The sequence below is a fragment of the Zerene cesonia genome, chromosome Z (assembly GCF_012273895.1).
Source record: "Zerene cesonia ecotype Mississippi chromosome Z, Zerene_cesonia_1.1, whole genome shotgun sequence".
Classification (NCBI taxonomy): domain Eukaryota; kingdom Metazoa; phylum Arthropoda; class Insecta; order Lepidoptera; family Pieridae; genus Zerene; species Zerene cesonia.
In genome coordinates, this window is record NC_052122.1 from 10,888,916 (window position 1) to 10,911,054 (window position 22,139).

The following is a 22,139-nucleotide window of genomic DNA, read 5'->3' on the forward strand; positions in this document are numbered from 1 at the left end:
AGTAGACTGCCCATTTATTAAACGAAAACATCGTGAGGTAGCCGACATGTCCAAGAACCTAAAGTTTGATGACATGTGACATCTGCCAACCGGCACTTGGCCAGCTTGGTGGATTATGGCCTTAACCCTCATTGGAGGCCCGTGTACCTGAAGTGAGAACATACATGGGCTGATGATGATGATGATATTCTACCAAGTCGTTTGTATATCTTTATAGTCAGAACTGAGGGCCTCAGTCCCATTGAAACACACGACATGTTTTAATCGTAGGGTAAATAACAGATAATACTATTGGTATAATTTATTGGAAACAACAAATACAATCGTTATCTTTCGTACAGCTATTACGTAAAGCTAAGTCTCCCGGTAAAATAAACCGGGTTGTAGGATACTAAAAGAATCAATTAAAATATCATTATTATTATGTAAGGAACTACGAATAGAATTAGTTCAGGAAGTATTGGGCGTATACATTTTTAGCTATTAGTAGTTTCAATTAAAATAGAACAGTTTTTTGTTAATATTAAAACGTTAATAGCTTTGAGTATTGTTAATTGCCATATAAATTATTCTAAAAACTATATAGTAAAATTAACAATTATTACGATACATAAATTATTTTAGGTACACCACGATCACTTAAAAATAAAGTCGAATAGTGTTTTAAATTTTATACCAAATAAAAAAAAATTATCGCGAATAATTATGACATATTAGTCGATTTACTAAAACCGCAAATTTGGAATTATAAGAGAAATACTTTCACATTCACACACTGACATTCGGCAATATCAAACATCTATATTATTCGAAATCTACACTATACTTATATTATGTAGGTACATGGCATGTTGCTAGCATCAAGAATGCGTATAAATTTCAAATATTGCTTTGGTATATTAGTAACAATGGCTCCTATGTACATTACAATGAAATTATCCGAAATCTCCCCTGTGCTTTGAAGCGGCTATTTGCTAATACGAAGCACTAAGTTCGTAGGCGTCACGCGCCGTGGCAACATCTCACTGTGTCGAGGCTTTGAGATCGCGTAGGCGGAGATGGTCGGCTAGCGGGTGGGCCTGCTGTCTCTCGTCCGGCCACTTGACGACCACGTTGGAGCTCGCGGGCGGGAGGGTGACGGGCGGTTCCACGAGGACCGGGAGGCCACCCTCTCTGTCTGGCAGTACGTGGCCTATCAGCGCGCCCACTCGTTGATACGTGTGCCCGGGCTGGAGCTCCCTCCCGTCCAGCACTCGGACACCGTTGCCCATATGGGTGACGACGATAACAGGGGCGTCGGGTACAATGTCGTTGAGAGCCCGCATCAGCACTGGGGCGCTGGTTTGCGGCGCCACGCAGGTCGCGTCTCCACTCAACCGTGCATTTAACCCAACCAATACAGTCTCCAGCTCGTACAGACGATCGTCGCACAGCACTGGATTGTCTGAAAGAAAAAAATACCATCTTATGGGTACATGAATATCGTCAAATTATAGCTTTAAATATAACAGGATTCACCAGAACACTATTGAATTTTTTATAAAAGAATCATTGGTAAAAATATAAAAAATAACAATTATAAAGTATAACATGTATGTAGCCATTTCGCATAGCAATAATGTTTATTATTTAATATAATAATGTTTATTTTCACTTCCAATTTGCGTAAAAATATAAAGAAAAATTTGCTAATCATTTACACAAAGTATACACAAATACTCAAAGTCGCTTTGCTTAATTAGCACACAATCGCATTGCATATTCGTAATACGATAAAAATTACATATAGAAATCAACAAGTAATTAATACCAAACCCACCTTGAAGATAAATCTTCAGAATACTGGGTACTCCGTTGATAGTACATCGCGATTTGGACACAACTTCATAATTCACAGTTTTAATTTTATTATATGAAAGATCCGCTGTGCAGAGAGACGGTAGGCCGTGGAAGTCCTTGTCCAGCGCTGTGATGTTGTTGTGATGAGCGATTAATTCCTCCAGATACGGCAAGAAGGTCTGAAAAAGAAACGTTTGTTAAACAAACAAAATAGAGTTAGTTGGGTCGCAATCGTAGGTGGCATTCGCAGACGCTCGCTAGCATATTTCAGCAACAAACCTTCGATGTTTCTTCCAGTGTGGTTATATGATTGTGCGATACGTCGAGTAGTCTCAGTTCCTCCAAGCCGATAAGATCGTCAGGAGAGATCTGTTGTATTTGGTTGTTGCTCAAATTCAAACGCAGTAGACCGTGGAGACCCATGAGCGCACCGCCTAGGTTATGAAGGTTGTTGTGATCGAGACGCAGTTCTAACACCCTTGTTTCTACGTCAACGAGATTCTGGAAAACATGTTTATTAATTATAGAAAAATTTTATGTGAAGTTATAGTATATACACAGCTTGCGATTGATTAGAATATATATTAAAAAAAAGCTAACGGTAAGACTAAAATATTTTGATTAATCACCCACATATTTATCAAACATTGAAAGAATTATATTACATCTATATATATAAAATTCTCGTGTCACAGTTTTCGTTGCCAAACTCCTCCGAAACGGCTTGACCGATTCCTCTGAAATTTGGTAAGCATATTGGGTAGGTCTGAGAATCGGCTAACATCTATTTTTCACAACCCTAAATGATAAGAGTAAGGCAGAACAGCGTTTGCCGGGTGCAGCTAGTCTATATATATAAAATTCTCGTGTCACAGTTTTCGTTGCCATACTCCTCCGAAACGGCTTGACCGATTCCTCTGAAATTTGGTAAGCATATTGGGTAGGTCTGAGAATCGGCCAACATCTATTTTTTATCCCGATATTCCTACGGGATACGGACTTACGCGAGTGAAACCGCGGGGCGCAGCTAGTATTACATAATAGACTAATTAATGTATTTTTGTACTTTCGTAAAATTCGTTTAAGATAAAAGCTTGTCATTATAAATTTAGAGGCATAATATACTTCGAGCATATACGCTTGGCGAATAATCATGAACCCGAAAATTATAATTGAATATTTCAATTAATTAAAACTATATTTGCTATCAATAAAATTCAACGAAATTCCATTTTCACTGCACTATTGGAATTTAATTTATTCAGCCATTAATTTCCTTTTTCGCTTTGTACATTTCTGGTAAATTGTAATAAGGTTACCTCCATATTTCCAGAGATGAAACTAATTTTATTGTGGGACAGATCGATAACGGATAAGCGTTTCAGTCCCTTTATTTCTTGCAGCGAAAACTCAGTGAATGCATTGTGTGTCAGGTTGAGGTACCGTAGGGATTTGAGACTTCTTAATGAACCATTTAACGATCTTAACTGGTTGTATGCAATGTCCAAATCTGCTAGTATCTCGGCTTCAGCAAAATCATCTTCAGCTAGCTATAAACAATATGATTGTTACGTTATGTTTAATGTTGAAGGAGATAAACCTTTTTTTTATGATCCATCACAATTAAGATTTAGGTGATGGCAATCGTTTATTATTACCGATAAAAATTACATACTGGTCGTAAAAGGTTTGAAAATTTATAATAGCAATAAGAAACAAAAGTCAAGTGACTGAACATAAATGCAATTAAACAACATCTTAATATGATTTTAATTACGTAGACATTATAAAAGAGGTGCTAAAAATCCTTTAAATTACTTTCTCACTTTAAAGTTCGTACTACAAGTTGTAGTCTACAGCAGATGGCTTATTAAACATCAAGTGAATAACTAAGAGAAATACTTGAAAGTTCGTGATGAAGCTGTAAACAACTCTGTCGCTATCCAACAAAATTATGCAAACATTTAACGGTTAAAGTTCCACAGCTTTCTATCAAAAGTAAGTTGGGAAGCGTGCAGTAAACACAGCGACACGGTGTTTTATAAATGAAGATATAAAGATATGAACTTAATCGAAAACTACACAAAAGAATCTCGCGTTTCTTATTTATGATCGTTTAAATATACAATAAATAATACGTGTACATAAAAGTAAAAAGTCCTTGTAAATTTCAAGCCAATCACACTCACAAATAACGTGGTATTCTATTGGTAAAATAATATATTAATAAGCTTAGGGTAATAATCAATTTACCAATGCAGCCTCACAAATTCACAGTCAAATATATATATATATACAATACTTCTTTATAATATTCATATAGATTCCGGACAGTAAAAACGATCCAACTGAGCACCAGGTGAAATTATTATTATCTTATGCGATGTAATATCATTCATCTAAATTCTAAGCTCTAAAGCTTATTGAAAATGGACAGGTATCGAAAATTGTTCAGGTATTATTTGAAGAAAGAATAGTTGACTCACATTTATATGCCTACGAGAAATTAACTTACAGTTTCAATTTTGTTGAAAGATAAACTAATAGTCATCAACCGTCTTGATTTTTGCAAAGCTCCGTCCAATGACTTTATATGATTGTCGTAAAAATACAACGATTGTAACGAAGGCATCTGTTGCAAATCTTTTGGTAAACTCTGCAGTTCATTGTGCGCGGCATGGATAAGTACTAGCTTTTTGGCTTTCTGAAAATGATACGAAACAATTATTAAATATCGTTGTTTTCCTAATGAGGGCTTTGGGTTATCATAAGATGTGTATTAAATGTAAGATCTTGAATGAACCTAATAAAAACACGGGTTGCTCATTTTTTACAGATTGTAATTAAGTAAGTATATAACAACTGATATATACGTCATTTCAATCTGGAACTATTTTAAGCCGTTAAATCTGAGAGACAGGCCCTAACACGACGTGAGAAGTTAATAAAAGCATACGTATAAATGAATCCTCTATCTTTATATATATCTTTATAGCTAGAAAAACATTCTCACCACAGGCAGTTCATTGTCAATCGACTTGAGATGGTTAGCATTGATAAAAATCCACTCCAAATCATTCAGATCCCTCAGCGCTCCGTTGAGACTGTTCAGCTTATTGATGCCCAAGTGCACGTGTATTAGGCCTTTGGGCACTGCGTGTCTTTCAATCTTGGATATCTGATTGTCAGCAACCAGCAGATGTTCTAAGCCTTGAATGTCCTGGAAAATGATGAAGTTTTAGTTACCATATTCTCAGAGAATAGCTAGAGTATTGACTTATTCTTTCTCTAAAATCTAAACACTTTTTTCTCATTTGCCGACTACTTTTAGAAATATGAAAAACTTTTATCCTGATCAAAGCTTTATCGTTATTATTGAAAAATACGTGAACGAAATATAGCTCGCATTAAATTGATTGCACTTTGAACATTGCTTTGATTTCTCCCTGCGCCTTTTAGAAGATGTAGTAAGCAGGTACATGAGGAAGTAATCCATAATTTTAACGGCTAAAAAGTGTATCAGATTTTATAGTAATTTGAAATGAAAATAGTTAAAGACATAGAAAGATATGTTTTACTTATTTGTTTTTTAAATCGTTAAAAGTGTTCAAAACTGCGTCTAATATTAGAATATTATTATAATTTATAGGAAACTTCTTTTGCGTATTAAATAAATATATGTATATAGGTTCTTTTTTACCTTAAAGTCTTCCTCCGTCAGTTTAGTGATCTTATTTCTACAGAGATCAAGGGTCAGCACGTGCGGTAGATGCCTAAAGACATGACGAGGCATTTCAGCGAGGGAGTTGTCAGCCAGGCTGAAGAACTCCACCAGGTCCAGTTTGGTGAACACACTCTCTTTCAATTCACTGAAAATAAAGAAGGAGTATTATTTTTATACGATTTTGGACATACTGCGAATATTATGTTAGAATAGCCGGTAAACGGTCAGTGGCGTAGCTAGGGAGACATGGGCCCTGGTGCATAGGGAAAGAATCGGGCCCTCCTCCCTTCTTTCCGCCTTCCTCCCCTCTTTCTAAGCTGAGGTTAGAGGGCCCCCTGAACTCCGGGGCCCTGGTGTTCTGCACCACCTGGCCCTATGATAGCTACGCCACTGTAAACGGTGAGGCGTTTATTTCGCAGTTTATATCGGCTATAACTGGAGCCTGAAAGCGTCTGGCGGTTGCTATCACGGAAAGTGTCTGAAATATGCTTTATTATTTTAAAGTACATTATTTTTATAATGTATTTTCACTCAACTTTCACGCCATTGGGATAAGTTAGCTGAAAGGCAGTCTATCTGTTGCAACTCTTATGTATCTTCATCTCTTTATGACGTCCACATAATTGGATTTTCAATTGACGTTAAAAGCTGATCTAAGATGATACAAGGATATTGTTTATTTTTGTAATATTTTGAAATTGTTTCTAAATGAAAAAAAAAAGTTTTTATAGATATAGATATAGTAGCAGTGACATTATATAAGCCATTTGTAATTTTTGTATATAATGTTATATCTGGTATAGTTTATGTATCATATTGTGTGAGTATATATTGTTATATAGTATTTATGTAAAATATATGTATTTTATTTTTTTATTGACCTTTTTTTATATTCTTGTATATCTTTACTTTTTCGTAATCAGATAATGAAGTTCAGGAACTCTCTCTGCTGGATAGCGCTGTATTAAGTTCACAGACTTCTTTATTCCTAGTATAAAACATGAACGATCATTTCACCAAACAAAAAACAAGAGGAAAAGTATTTTTAGACACCACGATTGATAAGGTATAAATTAAATAATTTAATGCCCGACGAGTTTTATTTAGCTTCAGATAAACGTAATTATTTAACGAAATACGATTGAATTAGAATCAGACGGCGGTGGCAGCGTAAACAACGCGATAGGTATATGGTTATCATTGTGATGGGTACATTGTTGAAATTCATATATTGTATGGATCTATTAATTATTATCGTATCGCTCGTAGAAATTAAAAAGCAAGTTGTGCGGTACTTTTTAGTTTTGTAATAATTTTAAAAACGTTTTTATACTCGTAATTTGTAAACCTTTTAAGCTTACTTTATTTTATATTTTTACTCGCTGCGCCCCGCGGATTCACCCGCGTGAGTCCGTATCCCGTAGAAATATCGGGATAAAAGTTGCCTATATGTTATTCCAGTTGTCCAGCTGTCTACGTGCCAAATATCATTGCAATCGGTTCAGTAGTTTTTGCGTGAAAGATAAACAAACACACACACACATACTTACAAACTTTTGCATTTATGATATTAGCAGGATTGACTACAAGGGTAATATTAAATGTGAATTTAGTTTATCTTTGTTAAAGCAAATCAAATGTTGTAGATGCGTATATATTATGTTGTTATGATTTACTATTGAATTTTATATTGTTTATGTCTTATTAACGTATTTGGCTATCTTTTATTTCATTTGTGAAAAAAAACGTTATCTAAGTTTGCCGTCAAAGCATTGATATACTTATAAATAACATTAATAAATTTCTTAAATCATATTCGCTTTGCTTAGGACATGAAGTAATAAAATTGAGATAGCAAGTTCTAGCTTGTTAAATTATCTATACTAAACCACATGTTCTTATTGTCATATAGCAGTGAAGAAGTTTTATATAAACAACAGCATCAGAAAAAAACCTAGTCTGTAACTCGAAGGAGCTTATACTCACAAACAGAATTGTAATAGATCTCAGCACAAAATTAGGTTGATTGTTATCAAATCATAATTGATAACTGTAAAGACTTGAATTGTAAGAAATTGCAATATTGTATTTGCCACTGATATAACAATGCTCATTTAAAAATTTATGAGATATTCCGCATTTTTATTTGTTATTACATAATGCTTAAGGGTTTCATTAATTTCAATAGTAATTGAGTAAACGTATAATATATACGTAACGTACGTCTTTTGAGTGAAAATTAATCTGTGTGTGTGTAAATATGATAGATAGAAATTTGATAGCCCTTTGCCCTTAACCTGAATACCGATTATATATGTATTTATTAATTATAGGGTAGAAGATCTATAAAATACAGTGTAGGCATCGGCCCTAAGAGGAACAGCGATGTTGTGTAATTGCATTGCATACATATTTATGCGTATATTTCATTAATGTTCATTGTTGTTTTTTCCTGACAATATTGGGATGTAAGTTAAAAAGAAGTAGAAAACAAGAACAACAGAAGAACAGTAGAAGAAGTTAGATAGGTAACGTATAGAAAAACATATGCTTAAATCTACATGTCAAAAAAAAATATTTTAAACATTCGTAATCATCAAAACATCTTCTTCACATGACGTCTGATGTGCACAGATAAAAACATCGAATTTCTCTTTTTAAATACTTTGATTGTTGATTTTTTTTATAGTTATCTATAGAAAGTACACGATCAATGTAAATGCATGTAGTTTAGTACACAAACGTGAGAGGTCAACGTTCCTGGGTTATCTAGAGGGCCGGCGCCAAACGGTCGTAGGGTCGTCTCGACTACCCTGCACGGGGAAATGTGTGCATTCGAAGTGTAAATATATTGTGTTATGCAACTATTATGACTTGGTACACTTATTATTTTTTATTCTATTTATAAACGAACGCGATATGATTTCAGTTGGACACGGTTATTGCGAATGTGTGTCAGGTCGATAGCGTAGTAAGTACGATTTGCTTTTCAAAATCTGTAGTTATTTATTAAAATGATATGAAAAAATCACATTAATTCGGTAGTTACGTTAAATATAGATTGTCACGTTCGTTTTATGAATACTTGAATACTTTTACTAGAATACTTTTCACTCGGGCACCACGCTAGTGATGCTGCGGGTTACAGCTAGTGGAAAACTAAAATTTTTATTTGATCAAAAATATTCAGTTTTATCATAAATTTGATTTAGACAGTTTGCGAAAATTGTTGTATATCTAATAGGATAAAAACACTATCACAGATCAGTCATCCGATAATTTCGCAATAAAACATCACAAACAAAACGGTTCTATATACTAACTAGCGGTGCGCCCCGAATTTTTTCAAATTGGACCAGTAGTTCCTGAGATTAGTGCGTTCAAACAAACAAACAAAAAACTCTTCAGCCTTATAATATTAGTATAGATAGGCATATATTTGTTCTTTAAATATAATTAATTATGAGGAAGTTTTAAAGATTTATTCTTTTATGTTTTTCTTATAGGTACCAAATAATTCCGCTACTCGTAATATTTTTTATCAATTACGCTTTACTTATTAAACAACATTATTAACTATACAGTATAAAACAATCGTTTTTGTAAAAACAAACAACAAATGCGTATAAAATTTATAAAATCAAACAGAACAACACAATGGGCCGTGTATAGCCTTTGGCGAAACAGTCACAAAGCTTTGCGTCATCGGATTCAGAGTATTTATTTAAAATAACATTGAAATTACTCGAACTATTTGTAAATTAAAAGGATTTTCAATGTTATATAAAATGATGATATGGTTGTGTTAAAATGGACTCTCTTTTATTGTAAAATAAATCAGTGATCAGAACAGTGATCAATTTTTTTCTATTCTTTCAAAATTCTCTCTTTTTCTCATTTATAAAGCATTTCAATGCTATAAAACTAAAAATTAAAAATGAAATATGTTATATACGAACGAAATCACAGGTTTAATATTTTATGGTTTGATATTGTGTTTTATTTGTAAATCCAACAAAATCGATATATGTAGTTTGTACATTGAAAGATTTGATTACTCAAGTATACCCCGACTTCCACTGGGGATTTCCTATCGTAGCTGTAGTTTTATAGAACAGGAATTATGTTTAAAACTTTAATGCAATAATTTTTTATGCGGTAATTGGCAAGTGAGCTGGTAGGTTGCTGGTAAACTACCAGCATCGCCCACGAACATTTGTAGAGGCTATACGCTTCTACAAATGATTGCCAACTTTACTTGAGGGAATGAAGGAAAGGACTGGAAAAATTAAGAAAAAGAATTAGTAAAATACGGCTTAGTATCTATCTCACGTTATCAAATGTTTTTGTTTCCGAGGCTACTTCAATGACGAAGTTTTGTTTAAGACTAACTTACATTACGACACTTAAGCTATGAAATTTATTAGATCATATTAATTTTGCAAACAGTATACCGTGAAAACGTCTTGATTTCTAATAAATAATGAAATTATTTTACAACAGTGGGACAGTTTCACTTCATCCGCAATTTTTTGATACAACTAATGTCGTACAGCTTATATCAAAGTAAAAGCACAACACGATTCTAGTGTGTGCGCATGCGCCTGCATTGATGCTCGCAATCTTTAACTGCATACATCCTTTTTTACTACCTTTGCTTCAATCCACCATAAAATTTTCTTTCATAAACGCAAAGACTGACTGACTGATCTATCAACGTAGGTACAGTCCAAATTGCAGGACTGATCGAGGAAATTTGGCATGCGGATTGGCGTCGGTTAAGAAAAGATTCCGATAATTTCTACCCGTAATAAGAAAAATAGGGGATGAAAGTTTGTACCATCTAAATTTATTTTGATCGCTCAGGCCACGCTGCGGGCAACAGCTAGTTTTATATACCTATTTACATCTGTCAACAATGCCAAATAAGAATTCGATGTTACCGGAGCCATAACGTTATGGATGCCGTAAATTTCACGTAATACAATACCAATAACGAAATAAGTTTACGCGTCTGCAACCCGTTTCATAAAATTTAATCAATATGACATGATTGCTAAAATAAATTCGACTTTACCTATCGGAATGCTACATGAATGTGCTTAGAATTTTTTACAATTTTGCCTATTTGGGAAACTCAATTGGCCCGAACCGCTAAGCCAATGCCTAGACCTAACGACTAATCTGAAAACTTATCAAACTAAAACAGTTGGTTATTGAAATTGCAAGCCCAGCCTATAAATAATATATTCAAGTAGTTGAATATGAGTCGAGTCGATTCGTAATTGTCGTTGGCCCGGGCCATAGGGTTAATTAAATTACAAAATGGGACCAATTACCCGCTGGGCCGCACTTGCGCGTGTCTACGCGTTTTTTATAATCACGTCAAAAGTTCAAATGTGTTCTTTTTTTAAATTTTATATGAGACATTTTTGTGGTGTTTGTGTGTCTTTAATTTATTATATACTAGCTATACCTACGATATATAATGTACCAAATTACCGATAGTGGATACCATCCTAGCTACAAAAACAAATAATGTTAAAATTTTTATACCATAACCTTATTTAATTACAGTCTTTCGTCTCTATAAATTCCTACATTTACATCAACATCTATTTTAATTGTTTACAAGTTGACAACCCTACAATTGGTGTTTAGTGAATAACCCTGCGCAAACTATATCGTATACAGGTTAAGAGGGAGCTGTGTAAGGTAATTAGAATTTAAGTAAACAGTTTTCCATCCATCACCATTAGATTTGATAAATCAATAGGGTTGACAAGGAAATGTACTGAACATGTAAAATCAATGAGGTCATATCGTGTAAAATATATCATACAAACCCACGAAAATATACATAAAAACACGTAATGACTGGTAATAATACGTCGTTGAATGGCCATTGCCACTTGCTACGCTCGCTTAAGTGTTTAGCATCTTTGTACTCGCAGGTTACTTCTACGTCTCATTAATCTAAATAGCCTGAAATAGTACCTACTTATAATACAAATATATAATAGTCCTTGAATATATTCATACTTTTTGACATATTTTTAATTTTTTGATGCCATGATACATACTGTCGCCGTTTGTGTAGATTATGTGTCTTAAATATTGGTTTTATATATAAGTTTATGATTATTAAATTTTAAACAATGTCTTTAACAGATTCAAAACTATGTGCTACCTCAAAAATTTATGTGTTCAATTCCGATTCTTCTAGAACCACTTAATGCCAAAGAGCTCTTCATTAGTTTTTAACCGACAACATTCCATAGATTTCAACTTCCATCAATTTATTAATGCTATAGTAGTTGTAGATCTATTATTTTGGTTAAGGTTAGGTACAGCACCATTCCATTTTAATTAATATTATTTCCTTATTCTTCTTCTTTTCCTTTGGCTCAATCCTATGTTTGGGGTCGGCTCTCCTCATTCCCATGGGCCAGGATGGCCTATCCTGAATTGCCTGATTTTTCAATCAGGCTCGCTCCAAGTCGTTCGATATGGTAGACCACCAATCAATACCTATTATTTGAATTTTTGTACTAAAACATATAATACTTACTATTCAAAGACGAATAACAAGTTACAAACTAGACAAACGATTCCTTAATTTTTAAAATTAAATACTATGTGCAATTAAATTATATAACAAATACCCGCATACTGATGCAAACATTTAGTAAATTTCTGTCAACAAGTTTTCTCTTTTAATATCATTCCGGACACACCCCATGGAATTGACAGTTCAGTGAAAGTTTTTAAGCTTTCTTGATAATTTTTTTGATTATAAGATATTATGATATAAGCAATACTGCTGCATCCGTGTCCTGAACCTCTAGGATCTAATGGTTATAAAACCATACGAGTAATGAAAATTAAAAGTATTATGAGTAAAATGTGATATTAAAGTAGCAGAATTCGCTATAAGTTACAGGCAAAAACTAGTATGAAATAGATATTTGTTTAACATTTCAATTATAATATTTTAAAGTTGTAACTAATACGGAGCCAATATGAAATACCTACGTATATTATGTAGACATAACACGGCGATTTCAAAACATCTTGCTTATCATAACCTACTCTACTATACTCCGGACTAATGTTTATATTTATGTACTAAGTGATATTACTGGCATTTTGCTTATTTCATTGTTTATTATCTATTCGCGCAGGACTTTACGGTCCTATCAATTTCACTCTAATCAATATCACTATAAAAATCATTAAAATTTTTATTCCTGGTTATTATATATAAATCTGGAAACATATCAAGCAGAGCTAAAACTACGAGAACTAGACAATTTCGCGGTTTCGAAAGCACGTATCATCATAAACAATATTCTATATATGTTCTCACTGCAGAGTCACGGGCATTCTATTAGGTTCAGGTCTTAATCCACCACGGGGTGCTTGTACGCGCAACGATATCGGGTTAGTGGATAACTGATGTCATCAATCTTTTAATTTTTGGACATGGTTTCCTCTTGATGTTTTCCTTCATCGTGTCGAGCATTGACAATGTAGATACTATACAGATAACTTTAATAACCAATTTATAAACGAGATGCAATGCAAAAGGCGAGCGGTACACTATTCCACAATCTATTTTTTTTTTCGCCTAAGGCAAACGAGCAGGCGGGTCACCTGACGGAAAGTGACGCTCGCCGCCGTTAGGGGCGTCGCGTATGTGTTGCCGGCTTTTGAGATAACGATATGCCCTTTTCATAATTTATTAAATGCATTAATCTGGTAATCTTTACTGAGAAACCATTACACATTTAGTTTGATTTTGACAGAGCATTTTGTATTAATGTCTAGGTATATTATCATTAAGAAAATATATATTATCCACATAAATAATTGAAGTTTTGCTTATAACTTTTTTATTTATAGTTCTACGATAAAAAGTTACTAGACCAAAGTTGTAGAGAATTTAATTTGCAATAAAAATGTTAACAAATTTTTTTTAATAAATAATTAGTTTAAGAGATATATCATAAAAACCGTTTCAACCTCTATTTTCAAGATGGCGGCCGTGGGACAAGGGTGGCGACCCCACAAACTTGGTTTTAGCTTTACACTGATCCCCTCTACACATCAAAAAAATAAAATTGCGTCCTCTAAAAAACGCAAGGTTAGGCCTAAAAAATGTAACGTTTACAATAATAATGTAACATTAACAACATAATATTTTTTCTTTAAAAATCGAACAAGAATTTTCATCGACGTTTTATTAGTCAATGTAGACAAAAAGTGAAGTCCTGTGTCCCCTAGGGTTAGGGTAGGGTGGGGCAGATGATATTCATCTGTTTCACAGACCGATTTTCTTTATGGACAAATGGGTGATCAGTCTTCTCTGTCCTGCCAGACCGCGACATTTTATTGTGCGTTCCGGGATTCGAAGCCAGAACTGGGTTCTACGATCACTCATGAACCTCTATACCAAGGAGGCGATCACATGTAGTCAAGCGTACAATAAAATAATGAACCGTCTATTCGCTAGGACTCATAATTAACGCCCAAATGTATTGAACGTGTGAATTAGTAATCAGCTGTTTTATTGGTATAACTTCGAATTATTCCGTCTCCAAGGAGCAAAGGGTAAGTCTCGCTTCGGGTTGCCAAGAGGAACAATAAATGTGATATCCTCGCTTTAACCAGTAGATTAAATGCTGATAACATTATTAATTAGACACTCGATGTCTACAAATTGAAAGTTTTGTTGATTTATAAACTTTTTTATGTATGAAACTATTTATTTATGTTACTATTTATTTATTTATTTAACACTTTTATTTGTTTGGTCCATTCTTAATATATTATGGTTGATATCGTAGACTTATTTAATAAAATATATTCAATTCAGTGTTACATTTTCTTGGAATACTGAAATGAGATGCAACGATTTTTCATTTTACTAATTAGACACCTACGTAGTATCCTACTTTATATTACAAATACAGTATAGTTTGTGCAGATGGCTGTCTTGGATGGTTACTCTTCAACGCGTAATTCGCTGATACGATTTTGATGATACTTGGTAGTGATGTAACTTATGTAGCAGAATTGTTACATGAATTATATAAATACTGGTGTGTGAACCCGCGCGGCACAGTTAGTTTATCACTACAAAGTATAAAACAAAGTCGCTTTCTCTGTCTATCTCTATGTCGCTATGTATGTTTAAATCTTTATAACTACTAAACGAATTGTAAAGAAAGAGTGATTTAAGATATTTAATGGGTTTTTTTTAATAGATAGATTGATTCAAGAGGAAGTTTTACATATACAGTAACCTCTATTAAACTACTTCCAATATAACGCGTGCGGAGCCCTGGGCAAAAGCTAGTATTATACACATCGACGAATACTAAGGCAGATGCTACGCAAGCTGTTACGAGTAATTAAATCAGTACAAGTATTAGTGTCAGGGAGTTCGCTGTAATATGACTATGGTAAATGACAAGCTCCATCCATAATTTTATTTAAGAATGTGGAGAATGTGCTTTACGAATTATGATAACAATATGCAAATTATATACAAAACGATGTAGTAGGTAGGTATTTAATCATTTTTCTGACGGACAATTGAGTTTTAGCATCGAGCGGTTTGATTAATCCTACTAATATTATAAATGCGAAAGTTTGTAAGGATGTGTGTGTGTTTGTTGCTCTTTCACGCAAAAACTACTGAACCGATTGCAATGAAATTTGGTACGTAGAGAGCTGGACAACTGGAATAACATATAGGCAACTTTTTATCCCAATATTCCTACGGGATACGGACTTGCGCGGGTGAAACCGCGGGACGCAGCTAGTTTTTAATATTTCTAAACAACAAAACAGTATAGTAACTTTAATTTTATTCCACGAAACATCGTCTAAATAGGCATGATACCCTTTACAAAACGCTTTATACAAAATCCTATCTCACCCTGAGGGAAGAAGCCATGTCAGTGTTTATAAATATGGAAATATTTGAATTTTAAGAAGAGAGTTTTATTATAATCTGGAACTCTAAAAAGGCGATTATGTCTAGGCTGCTTTTACAATGAAAAAAAAAAAAATGGTTGCCTGTAAAGTCGGTTTTACGGGCCAAGATTTTACGTGACAACGTCTTTTTCTCGGTAGAATATTTATTGATATGAATATTATTAAATTGCACAATAGGAACAAGGAATTGAATGAAAATAGGAATTGCAGAAATTTTAACTATAAAAAATATATTTTGTATACTAAAAAGACAGAGACAGAGACACAAGCACGCGCCGATTCGATGCGCCTAATTCTCTAGTGCTGCGCGCGCGGCGGACCGATCATAGTTCGGTGACTCATCGTAACGTTACCGGGCGTTACACTTTTTCATGAGTGACTCCGAGCCGCAACCTAATTTAAGACGTTCTCACGTCAAAAAAAACATATACAAGATGGAAACTTAGAGAACGAAAAAAAAAATGAGTAGTCGCACGACACATTCATCACTTTAATTCCTACTATAAAATATTATAAATCTGGGTAACTCTGTCTCTTCTTCACGCACGCAACCACTGAACCGATTTGAATAAAACTTGGTACCAAGATAGTTTATAACTCGATAAGGGCTATGGCCTTAGTTACTAGTACTAGTACTTTTAGATAGTTCTTATTCCTGAAATCTATCCTATGGGAACCAGAAGTTTGCGGACAAAACCTCGGAACCGTATATATCTTTTCGTTACGCGGACGAAACCAGGGCGGAAAGCAAGTATAAAATACAACAGCTTTACCCGGAATCTTTCTTCCGTCACATAAACCATTCCAATTATCTCAAGAACTAATAATAAATAAACAAATTATAAAATTGTTTACGTCAGTTCACTTGCTATGATAACGCGCTGTTATCTTAACATCCATAAGCATGTTACAATTGCAAAAACACGTTTGTTTCAATTATACGGTAAATTGCTGAAACGTTATTGGTGTTTAATTATTGAGGTGATACGTGTATTTTATTGGATAAAGATTCTTATGTAATTGTTTTTATTCTTATTTATTTATAACCAAGTTATAATATATTAACGTACGAATGGAAGTTGTTTTAATAAAGAATGACTTTTTATTTATTAACTTCTCGATTAAAAAATACTTATACAACTGCTACTAGCATGTCCTAGCTTAGATAAATCCGTGCGTTTTTCCTTAACGACATCAGTATTTCGTTGAAACTAAACTATTTGTTATGTATTTTAAAACATTTTGAATTATTCCTCACATTGATTTCTCTCCAAGCCCGATACCTACAAATCACCAAAGCTATATAACAATGCAATTTTGATATTGCAGTGCTTTGAATCGTATTATTTCACGCTACGCAGTTGTAATCCGAACTCCGAAGCGCGCAATATTGGAAATTCCTTCATACGCTTTGCAGTAAAAGCATTGTTTGAACATAGAAAATACCTTAACATTCCAATTTATTAGCAGTACGAGCTTACATCAAAGGGAATATTTCATGCACATTTTATTTCATTATAGATCGAGTTCGTATTGTTATTCGTTTAATAAATCTTTTGAAATTCAACATCAGACAATGGATGGAGATTTAAACAAAATAAGGAAATGTGAATTTCGAATGAAATATTGAAAAAGGGGATCATTTAATAAATTATTAGGCTATTGACTATTTTATAAAAGAAAAACGGTATGTGGTAAACGGTAGCAGCGTCTATGTTACTTCGGATGAACAATACTCAAGTACGTAGTAAAATAATTATTTCCTCCACGGACCACTCCCTAATCTAAAGCTGGATCAAATGACAAACATTTTCGTGTCATTCGTTTTAGCACATTTTATGCAGGTCAGTGAAAAATATATTTCTCTATTATATCATACAAAACTCCATAAATTTGGTATACATAAATTTGCACAACATCTGAATGAATACTCTTATCTACGTTATAGTACACAGTACACTAATGCTTGTCGAAACCACAGCGTACTGAAAATAATATTTATATTACATTTAAGTTTATTAAACAGTTTATACAGCTTATAAAGTGATATTTATTCTCAGAATAGACAGCATTTTTAATTACTTAGGAGGCAAAAAGCTTTGTTCGAATTACTGCGATGCAATATGGATTCCAGAAATTAAATTCAATTGAGGTATATCATCATTTTGAGCGAGTAATAAATCCTTTGATATATTCCTAGTACTAGTAAACAAAATTAATTAATTTCCATCTCACGATATTAAAAGTAGCTAAATCTTCGTGACATTATAAAAGCTGAATCTTTCTCAGAAATAAGAAAGAAACGGGGCCACTACACAGTATACAGGCTTTGCAATTTGGTCCCGGTGTTTTTGGTACATATCGCAATAATTACGTCCCTTGTAGATTTACAAAATTTGCGTCAATACAACTTCTTAATTCAAAATTTGACAATACCTGAAGTTATAAATTTATATAGCCTTTATATAAGAGTTGGAATAAACGATAATTTATTTGTCAATTGTTTGCTAACTCTTACAACTCTTACAACTCAATATAATACCGTTCACTTCAACCTACTGAAACCTATAACGTATCTAACGTTATAACGCTATTCCATAAAGTGCAACCAAGAAGCATTGCCGGATTAACCATATCTCATATGGAGGACGCTTGTGGACCCCGCATCCTTGGGGCATGCAACAAAATATAAATAAAACGTTTTAAAAAAAGTGCGTGCAAGAAAAGGAACACTTTATCAATATCAATATTAAAATTACTCATTTCTCGACGCATACTTTATATAATGAATAGTGAATGCACATTAGAATTACATAATATAATCTTAATATTTCAAAATGCAGCCAGCGAGTTACATAGTGTACAGAGTGTTTTCCAGTTCCGTCATCAGAGTATTGAAATGAATAAAATAAAATTCTAATTGTGATTTGGAAGTTTTTAAACCGTGAATATAACGACAAACCACGAACTTGGAGTAGAGTAATATTTAATTTTTTTATAAGATAATAAATATCTATAGAGAATCGTCAAATGATATTTTACTAATTCAATAATTGAATTTATGAAAGTGAATTTATTAAAGTAAAAAGTTTTATTGTAATAAACATTTAATGATATAAGACAGCGTGAGAATATTAAGAGTATCTATTGTACTGTTAGACCAAAAGCTAAAAAAGCTTCTAGACCTTTGAGTATATATTCTAAAGTCAAGAAGGTTTCGAAGCTGTAAAATCAAAAATAGTCCGACGTGATATATCAACGTGAAATCAATGATACAACATAGAAAAAAACTAATACGCGCGATATAAGAGCGGAGCTTATCGAGAGTTGATATATTTAGTGAATCCTTTATATTATAGTCGTGTTCAATAATCTGACATGTCGCAAGCTCATAGCGAACTTTTAAAAATGATTACGGAGTATTGCCATATTATATAAAACACGCGATACGTACATAATTTCCTTCAAAATAAAATCGAATGCTTGGACATCTTTGAAAAGCAATTTTAGAGAATATCATCAATATCTCAGGGCATATGGTTATTAACCCACTTCTAAATATAAAATCCTGAATAAAAAAAATATATTAAAAATATGTACACTTCGTTACCTAGCCTAGTGTTGCCCACTACGTAGATATAAGCAAAAAGATTTCATCATTTTTTAATTTCTTTAAAAATTTCTTCCTTGTGTTCTTTAAACCGTAGAAAATATTTATTAATTTATAGCAATTTTCCACGGCTAACAATCATATATCAAATTCAGGCACTTACAATACATACAATCATTCTCACATACACAGCAATAAATGTTTGTCTAATATCTGAGATCTTTTATATTTTAGTTAAAGTACTAATGTAATTGTTAATAGATGAAACTTATTTCATGTATGGAGGCGGACGTTGGCGCTGGTGCAATAGCTAATTTAACTTTTTATGGGCATCGTTGATTAAGTACATGCACACTATGTTTTTCGTTCGAAATAAGCAATTTTGAATATTTGAATAGTTTCTTTTTATCATGGGTCGACGCGGGGCAAATGGCTTGTTTACTTTTAGTTTAATATGTCCATTTCTACATCGTGATGTTCGTCTGACAGTATGTCATATTGTTTTTAATATAGGACTTGGACAACATAATGCAAATAGTCATACACAAATTTTATGTACGTACGTGTAGGAGTACATATCTATTTCACTTACTACAGAACCCTTCAATCGCGCATCGCGCATCTTCAACGCGCACGAGATTTAATTATTACTTTTCTTCAATCTTTCCGCTTAAATGATTGCTACGGAATAATAAAATTTTTATAGTACACAACTATGAACTCGTTCTGTGAAATAGATTTTGGAAAAAAAATGATTTAATTCTATCGAACGTAATTCAAACTAATAACAACACACATTTCATTTAGATCTCAAATTACGACATAATACCACTATCTAATAATCATCATCATCATCAGCACATATTTATTCCCACTGCAGGGGCCACACGTGCCTCCTATGAGGATCCACTACTCTGGCCTGACACGGGTTGGCAAAATTCACATGTCGTCGAACTTTTATTCTTGGGCATATTCATGCTGTGGCAATAATCACAACAATACCTTCTGTGTTATCATTTTATGGGTAAAAAATCGATGAAAATATACACTGAAATAGCTCTTCTAGACTCTATTTTAGAATGTTTTTATAATGAAAATTTGAATGAGATTCTTTCAATAAAATACCACTACACGTTTTGACGAATATCTAAAGGTTTATGCATCTTAAATCGTTAATTCCCTTGATATAGAAGATAATTTTCAAACGACCGCTGTAATTTGTTAGCATACCATTAAGGGTAAATGTAGTAAATACAACACGGCCAATGCGATATCATTCAATTTTACTGCTTTAGAAGCGACCTAAGATAACCCGGTAAACTATCGCACTGCCCCTCCTAGATGTTATCCCCAGAACGGCTATAACTGGAGCCGACACCAACAAATGTACTCGTAATCCAATACAATTAACCGCATATTTTCTCTAACTTATCATGAATGAATTACTCCAATTGTAACGTTAAATAATAAAAACATTGTCAGAAAAACATAAAGATCCACGAACGAGAGCGATAACTTTCTGATGATTCATTATTTAGCAGAATTTTATTGCGAATACGTTAAGGGGAAATTCAAAGTACTTTTGCCGATCGATTGCTTTAAAATCTTGGATCAATTGTGGTCAACGAGGATGGAGGTGACGGGTCACGGGCGTCCTAATTGTTGACTATCGAAATTAAAAAATCAACCGTATCTTGACAATATCGCTCGTAGTTACATAGTCCGGGTTCCTCGTGTTTGCGTATACTAATAATAATTGTAGTTACTGATAAGCACAGCTCAATAATAAACTCATTCCAAAGGGAAATTTACTGGGAAAAAATCGTGTTAGAGTCACGCTTTTGGCGTTCGCGTTTCACAGTATCCGCGTTGCTCGATCAGCTGGGCCGTGGTGAGCCCTGCTGGGGAGCCGCCCACTACATTGATAACCGATCGCTGTCGCTGTTATCACGGACCTGTTGTTTCTCTCAACTCACGCACTGTTTTGTATTATCACGTTTTAATGTGTCGAAGATCATTTACACAAAGAGCTCGCACATACATTTCGCGTTAGACTTGCCTTAGGTTGTCGAAGTTGAGCTTGAGACGGGTGATGGAGAGGCCCAGCTCGCGGAAGGTGTGCTCCGCGAAGTCCGGCAGCTGGGAGTTGGCCACCTCGAGGACGATTTTGGTCTCAGGGTTGAATTTGTTGGTGAGGGCTCGGGCGATCTCCTCGTAAGTGTTGATGCTCTTGCAGACGACGACGATGGCGCCGGTGCCGTTGTCCTCGCGGCGGCAGGTGCAGGGCGAGATCTCGCGGCGCATGGCGCAGTGGAGGCTGGCGCCCGCGCCGGGGCGGGAGGACAGGGCGCAGAGGGCGACAGCGGCGAGCGCGAGCGCAAACATCGTGCGTGCCAGGCGGGGCGGCTCGCGCTACTGACTGCTCGGTGTCTCTCTGCTGCCTCGAGCGCTGCTCCTCGGCGCTGCGCACACGCACCCGCAACCTCCTTGAGCTCCCTCCGACCCCTCCCGTGCAATTGCACTTCTGAGCTCGCCAAATTATTGATTACATCGCCCCGTTTTATCGATCCGTTTCCGGCACTCGAAATGCCTTCGGTAGATACAGCGTTTCACTTAAAATTTTTGGCAACGTAAACACACTTGGGCCGAAAGCGAAAATTTGAACGGTAAAGGTCGAGTACGAGTTATGAATAAAGATGCTTATGATGTTGATGTTTTGTGTATTAAAATATTTGTGAATGGCTATTTATAAAATTTGTATTTGTGATCATTCACGTAGCTTCAATATTTGGTGCTTTGATAGTAGCTTGATAGTAATCATTTTAGAGTTTCAAAAGTAAACAATATTGATTTTCTTATGAAATTGAAATGTAAACAATATTTAGAGTTACTTTATTTATTTCATTCTTATTGTATTTTTTTTTTGTTTACATTTAATATTCAAATAAATTTTCTCTTTGA

The 22,139-nt window shown here is 34.2% G+C and overlaps 1 protein-coding gene across 1 annotated transcript; it reads right to left on the minus strand.

The window, feature by feature from the left end:
• Positions 1-288: 288 nt before the first annotated feature.
• LOC119835855 (leucine-rich repeat-containing G-protein coupled receptor 4-like) lies at positions 289-21,752 on the minus strand. Its single transcript, XM_038360893.1, has 8 exons — positions 21,238-21,752; positions 5,540-5,708; positions 4,853-5,059; positions 4,355-4,543; positions 3,159-3,389; positions 2,119-2,340; positions 1,820-2,018; positions 289-1,444 (listed from the first exon to the last, which is right to left on the minus strand). Exons 1-8 carry the CDS (start codon positions 21,561-21,563, stop codon positions 1,023-1,025), a joined length of 1,965 nt encoding a protein of 654 aa, XP_038216821.1. The 5' UTR covers positions 21,564-21,752; the 3' UTR covers positions 289-1,022.
• Between the last annotated feature and the right edge of the window lie 387 nt (positions 21,753-22,139).

Coding starts and splice junctions, on each gene's coding strand:
- LOC119835855 (XM_038360893.1), bottom strand. CDS start 21,563: ATGTTTGCGCTCGCGCTCGCCGCTGTCGCCCTCTGCGCCCTGTCCTCC. Junction 5,709..21,237: donor CTCAACTTCGACAACCTAAG/GCAAGTCTAACG, acceptor CTTTATTTTCAG/TGAATTGAAAGAGAGTGTGT. Junction 3,390..4,354: donor CTTTCAACAAAATTGAAACT/GTAAGTTAATTT, acceptor TATTGTTTATAG/CTAGCTGAAGATGATTTTGC.